This window comes from Anas acuta, chromosome 3 (genome assembly GCF_963932015.1).
Source record: "Anas acuta chromosome 3, bAnaAcu1.1, whole genome shotgun sequence".
Taxonomy (NCBI): Eukaryota; Metazoa; Chordata; class Aves; order Anseriformes; family Anatidae; genus Anas; species Anas acuta.
Window position 1 is genome coordinate 101,298,720 of NC_088981.1, and position 6,763 is coordinate 101,305,482.

The 6,763-nt window shown below is 39.5% G+C and overlaps 1 protein-coding gene across 1 annotated transcript; it reads right to left on the reverse strand.

Annotated features, from left to right (window-relative positions):
• Positions 1–379: 379 nt before the first annotated feature.
• CMPK2 (cytidine/uridine monophosphate kinase 2) lies at positions 380–6,763 on the reverse strand. Its single transcript, XM_068678533.1, has 5 exons — positions 6,661–6,763; positions 6,417–6,531; positions 5,441–5,642; positions 3,519–3,752; positions 380–1,751 (listed from the first exon to the last, which is right to left on the reverse strand). Exons 1-5 carry the CDS (start codon positions 6,748–6,750, stop codon positions 1,631–1,633), a joined length of 762 nt encoding a protein of 253 aa, XP_068534634.1. The 5' UTR covers positions 6,751–6,763; the 3' UTR covers positions 380–1,630.

Genomic DNA, 6,763 nt, shown 5'->3' on the forward strand with positions numbered 1-6,763 from the left:
GGCCAAGTGATCTGTTACCTGGAAAAGCTAGGGCTACAAAATGTTTTGGGCAGGCATCTTATTGGTACGCTAGTCATCCATGTGTAGTGATGCCCTCTAGATGTGGATTTCCTCTAGATGTAGATTTCCTTTATACAGAACTGAATAACTGTATGCTTCAGAATATTTCTAAAATAAGTGTATCACCTACAATTATCACAGAATCACAGAATCATCTAGGTTGGAAGAGACCTCCAAGATCACCAAGTCCAACCTCTGACCTAACACTAACAAGTTCTCCACTAAACCATTTCACCAAGCTCTAAATCTAAACTATGTATTTCTGTGTAAGCACATAAAATCCCAAAGCCATACAAATAACACACCAAATACAGCAGCATATATTACCAGTATGTATAAATTTATATTAGCAGCATATACTCACAAATATCAAACACTGCATGAATAAAATGTATTTAAATTAAGAACATTGTTTTTTTAAGATTTTCTTTGTACCACCTTCCATATAGAGACTGGATATAGTGAATGAAATACTGAGTTCATTTTTATTTACAAGATGGATTCATTGATAATTGCACTTGCTCAGTGGAAGAAAGTAAGCATAAACAGTGTTTTAAATCAAATTGCATTTTAGTTGTGTTCTTTCTGGAACTGCAGTTTATTTCTGACCTCCCAAAGGCTTATCCATATGTTTTGTTTTACTTAGGAGCAATAGTGAAACAAATGTATATAAAAATAAGGCTTTGCAGAGCTGAAGACTAGCTGGTATCTTGTTTTCATATTCAACATGTGGGGAAAAAATGGAGTGAAAAGGCACAATTGTTCTCATAGCTCCAATTCTCTGCATTTTTTCATTTAACATTCCCTCAAAAGAACAAAAACTCACCTTAATAAACCTCTTAATAGGATAGAGAAACTGTTTTCTTGAAAAAAATATTTGAACAATCATTTATAAACTGTTTTTAATCTGTTTCTAACATGTCAGAATGCTTTTTCCTTTCAAAATGAATTGATATATCCTTTGCATATATTGAAAAGCTTGGACTTTATTCCTTTGAGTCCAAGATGCTTAGAAGCCCTTATTTATGAGACAATTTTTTCAGGATGACTACAGCAGCAGGTGCTCATCTGCTAGTCCAGTAAGTAACACTGGAATGATCCTAGAAGTTGTGATCATTTTATGGCTTTACTGATGGATTACCTTTCAGCCTCTACTTGAGCATCTAGTGCTCCTGCTGCAAACCAATGAATCCTGGTATGCAGCGAAGGCAGGAGCAGGTTCTCATCGTGATGATGATGCAACCCAATAGCACCTTGAAAAGCCAGTGTCAGAAAGCCCTCTCATGTACTTCCTACAAGACCATGATATTTTTGTGGCTTTACCGAGAATGTTTAACAATGTGTGAGTGCTACCTTGCTTTATGCAGAAAAGTACAGTAGATATCAGTGAAACAGATAATCTCCCCAGATTATTGTAGACAGAAGAAATAAAAGGTTCTGTGAAGAAGTAAAGATGGAAGAAATAAGAGGTCCTTCTGTGGAAGAAAACATATCACAGTGCATTTTCAGCTAGCAGATGCAGAGAGGTAATAAAAAATATCTTTTAGGTGCTAGGAGAGAAAAGTTACTTTCAAAAGGCACAGTGTTTTTTAATTAGTTGCAGCACTGTCTTGAGAACCTCTTCCTTTGAGGGGTTGGCATCGACCTCTTGGCATGCAGGATTCATCATCCTTCTGTACGACTCTTCAATTCTAAAAACAAAACAGGAGAAATAAAACTACAAATTGCAGGGATTAGTCATCAGTCTCAGAAGTGTCAGCACTGCAGAGACATAGGAAAAAAAAAAAAAAGTGAAGCTAAGAATGAAATCTACTGCAAAGAGCAATAAACCATTAGCAACTGTAACAATGAGAACCCCAAAGTGTGAAGTTTCTTTGACAGTGACCAGACCCTTATTGATATTCGTATGACATGACATTAAAGTATTTCTTTTTTTATGACTTAGCACTGGAAACTGTCCACTATCACAGTACAGTGGGCAGCCTGCTTCTAACCCCTGAGTTAATTTATTTGGAGCTCGCTAAGGTGTCTCTGTACTATATGGCATTGCACTGTGTACACATGCTCACTGACTGATCTCAGCTTTGAGTCACCAGAGAACAAGAGACAGATTACAGGGTTCACACATCATTTAACACTTTAGTCTGATTAACTTTGCTAACCAGATGAATACTGGGATGAAATACAGGATGAAATCCTCCTTGCTTAGACTAGAGGCCTTCTCATCATGCAGCACTCTTCCACTTTTAGTCTGAGGATGTGAATGGGGGTATGAATATCATTTTCTCTGTTCCCACAAGAATTAATAATGTCAAACATTCAGGCTGTAAGTTGTAAGACAAATCAAGCAAGACTCTGAATGTTCTCACATCCAGGTTGACATAATTAACAAAAAGAAATAACCAAAGGCTTTCTGGAGGGAATAAGCAATAGAATTAAAATGTGAAAGATCCTTAAATGTCAACGTGTTCACTTAGTTCATCCATCCTTATGCAGGTCCTACTGTGTGAACTGAATATCTGAACAGAGCTTCTGTCAAAATGAAGCCATAGATTTTTATTAAATATATCAACACCAGAAATGTTGAAGCCCTACAGGTAGGTCTCAGCTTTGAGATTTGTAGATATGGACACCTACATTCAGGTGTTTATATGGAGGTTTTTACTTGAGCACTAGGTATTCAAGCTCCCACTGTAGATAATGGTGACCTCATTGATACATTTGGTGGTGACTAGGTAGCAATTCAGCTCACTGAAGTCGGATACCTAGGGCATAATTCAGATGCCTAAAAACATGTATTGAATACTGCTTGAGATGACCTGTACTATGTCATTTAGCTTCCAGTTGCTGGTCCATAGAGGGTCCACAGGTGGTGTGTCATACCTGTTAGCCTCATGAAAATGCCTCAGAGTATCAAATGGCTCTAGTTATTTATGCTTAGATCACCAGGTGTCTAACAGGTGCGCAGCTGAATCACTCTGACAGTTGCATGGACTGTGTTGGCTATACTGGGACCTGAGAAACTTAGCACGACTAAGGATATCTACAATAGGAGATCTAGATTTTGTTCATTTAGCCTAGACCTGAATTCTGGGCTTTTCTGGAGTATATTGATTTCTTGTTTCTCAGTTCTAGAACTTCTAGGTCTCCATCCTTCACCCTTCATGGGTGAGAAAGGTGCTACAACACAAGCAAGTAGCAAAATACAAGTATTTGACTCTAATCTCCTTTGCAAAATGAAATTATTCACATGTAGCTGTCAAATACTTTCAATCAGAAATGACAAAATTTACCCTCCTTGTCAGCTATGAATCTTTTTTTTTTTTAAAAAAAAAAAAGGAAAAAAAAAAGTTAAACATAGGGGAATCCTTGTCACAGTAATGTAAACAGAACATATTGCTGCAGATTCCACAGGAACCAAGGTTGCCTCCGCCCTCTTATTCCTCGTTAATGTATACCTTTGGCGAAACAAGCTGTTAGCTTCCATCTCAGCCTCCTCCTTTGTTCTCTCCAGCCCTCGATGCTCAAGTCTCCGGGCTCGCTCCTCAGGGCTGACAGTCAGCAGAAGAACAAGATCAGGTTTAAGCAGATCTTCAGGCCACTTATACACCCCATCTTGAACTGGTGGAAGATTTTGGACATTCCCATTTATTTCAGTGGCTATTGTATATGCAGCTGTGCTGTGCCAGTATCTGCCAAGAAAATACAGAATGGAAAGAGACATTTTAGAAAGGACACTAATTCTTCAATAATACAGAAGGCAGGTAGCAATATAATCACAAGCGCAAAAGTGACTATGTAGGTAGAACTATGAGTTGAAGGCTATTGTAAGGACCAATTCCATGCCAGACATTACTTCTTAAAATAGCAATACTACTAATAATAGTCAGACTTACTGTGAATTAAGATTTAAAAGGTATGACAGGACTTACACATTAGGCAAAGCGCTCCAGATACTCCCATCAAAAGAAAGTGTTCTTGTATAATGAGAGAGACCAAAAGGACATTTGCATTATATGTCCAAATCCAGTACTCAGAGTCCACTTTTTTTGTGGTTCCCATCCTACTTTATGCCGCATATTTAGCAGAGAGCACGCAGTCTTTAACCACACGTGAATGAAGACATGTTTTATTAATCGTTACATATTTCACATGTAATTAACATTCCCGCCACTACAAGGCACTGTATTATATATACTGTAGTGGTTTTGAAGTGGGCTAAAAATAGCATTCACAGATAAACAAATTCTCTGTGTGTGCATGGGGCAGGGAGGTTATAGTACATCTACTGAAACAAGCCTGGAGTTTCAAAGTACATCTAGATATTCCTTATCAAGAGTAACACTGAAAGCTGTGTACACAGTGAACACAAGAAAAGACACAAATAAAACAAAAAAGGGGGAAGTAGACTTCTGGCTTTACATCCACAAAAAGTAAGTCAACTTAAAATTTGGTTACTCTGAACCACTCAGACAAGATCAGCAGCCCTCAAAGCCCAGCTGTGGTGCAGGTTGTACAGACCGTGACTCCATTCCTGACTGAATATACACTTGTCATGCGTGCCAAAAACAGTTATGAGGATTGGGGTCCACAATATAAAAAGTTTGTAAAGATACCCAGAAGTGTCCAGAGGAGGACAACAAAGCTGGTAACTGGGCTGGAAGGCATGTCCTGTGAGGTGAGGCTGAGGACACTTGAAGAGTCTGGAGAAGAGGAGGCTGAGAGGTGGCCTCACTGCTATCTGCAACTACCTGAGTAGGGGAAGCTCAGAGGGAGATGCAGGTTCTCTGGGAACTGATGACAGGATGCATGGAAATGGCACAGAGCTGTGCCTGGAAAGGGTCAGAAAAGGTATTAAGAAAAATTTCTTTACAATGCGGGTGGTCAAACACTGGAACAAGCTTCCTAGAGAGGTGGTTGATATCCCATGCTCATCAGTTTTCACAAGGCATTTGGACTATGCCCTCATTAATATGCTTTAACTTTTGTGTAGCCCTGAAGTGCTCAGGCAGTTGGACTTGATGTTTTTTGAAGGTTCCTTCCAACTGAACTATTGTATTGTATTGTATTGTATTGTATTCTTATGCCATGCCATGGCATTCCTTTCTATTCTATTCTATTCTATTCTATTCTATTCTATTCTATTCTATTCTATTCTATTCTATTCTATTCTATTCTATTCTATTCTATTCTATTCTATTCCATTCCATTCCATTCCATTCCATTCCATTCCATTCCATTCCATTCCATTCCACTGACTTAAATTCCTCACCTGACTTAGTATACATATTATTCTTCAGAAGACTTAATATTTATACAACTAACTTTAAAAAACAACAACAACAAAGAAGATATAAGAGGTCTTCTTATATATACAAACCTGTCTACTACCACAGGTGCCTGAGTCGATGCTTTTGCTATTTCTGAAGCAAGGATGTAGTTGCCTGCAGCATAAAATGCCCTTCTAATGGGTGTTGGTTCATCATCAAATATCGTCCTCCACTGGCTGATGCAAGCTGGTGGAGACCTTAACAGAACGGCATCCAGGGCATCCTTAACAGCCTGGGTTACAGTGGTTTTGCCTGCATTTCATTTACAGAAGGAAACATTTGTTATATTACACATTAGATACAACTGGCTTTTAAAACTGAAAAGTGATCTGATTTTTTCACTTGGAGTATATGTTCTGACCCCCAGCCATGAAACCTGATATCTTGTGATAAGGTTTTCAGTGAAAAATGATTACAAGGCTGGTTCAAAGATTATGACTCCACTTCCTACTCCTGGGTGTTCCTCCCCTCCCTCTTGCCAGTTCTCTATCTTCACTCCTTTAAATGAGTTATGAATAGCAATCTCTCTATATATACTTTTACAGTATTTTTCTAGGAGACAGTCAATGTGGATATTGCCAATACTTGCTTTTCAAAAGGTATTTTCTGTTCTCTTTAACTGAAAATGAAGAAAACAAAGTTATTCAGAGACAACTCGCATTTCTCCCAGAGACAAACTGCTGACACTTTCCCCGACTGCCATTATTTTAGTTCCACCAATTTAGTTTACTCACCAGTAAAAGCATGCTTTATAATCTGCATGAGAAATAAATCTAATTTCCAGTATGACACACTTCGTGTTCTTTCATTATATATACAAGGAATTTAACCATTAAATGAAAATTAGTGCATATTGCTAAATAATTCACAAGTAAGAAAACTCTGGTGTCTATAACAACTAAGTACATATGTCACGAGTTTCCAGGACTTTTTGACATTTTAAGCATTAGGGGGGGTGAGAGTCACAGCAGTTGCTCTTCCCAACAACTTCTCAGCTATGTCTCTTCACTCCCACTGCTTTCCTACCTGTGGCATCCAGCCCTTCAAAAACCACGATGGGGAAATCTCCCTTGCACTGCTGCTTGGTGCACTTCTCCAGGATGGTGAGCACCTCTCTGGCCTCTGGGATCCGCACAGCACACTGCAAGGAGAGACCAAAACCTTGGCACCCATACACCCATACATCGTGCCGGCTGCTCTAGCTGATCCCTGTGAAATCTGGGGGGAGGGGGGGGGGCACAATACCGCAGCCCCCCCAGTGGGTGCTCACCTCCCGCAGGCGGTCACAGACAGCAGGGAGAGCGGCAGGCAGGGCACAGCGGAGGGCATCCTGTGGTCCCCGGGAGCAGCTCCGCAGCATCACTGCTCGCAGC

Coding starts and splice junctions, on each gene's coding strand:
- CMPK2 (XM_068678533.1), bottom strand. CDS start 6,750: ATGCTGCGGAGCTGCTCCCGGGGACCACAGGATGCCCTCCGCTGTGCC. Junction 3,753..5,440: donor GCACCTGTGGTAGTAGACAG/GTTTGTATATAT, acceptor TTTTCTTGGCAG/ATACTGGCACAGCACAGCTG. Junction 1,752..3,518: donor AACAGCTTGTTTCGCCAAAG/GTATACATTAAC, acceptor TTTTGTTTTTAG/AATTGAAGAGTCGTACAGAA.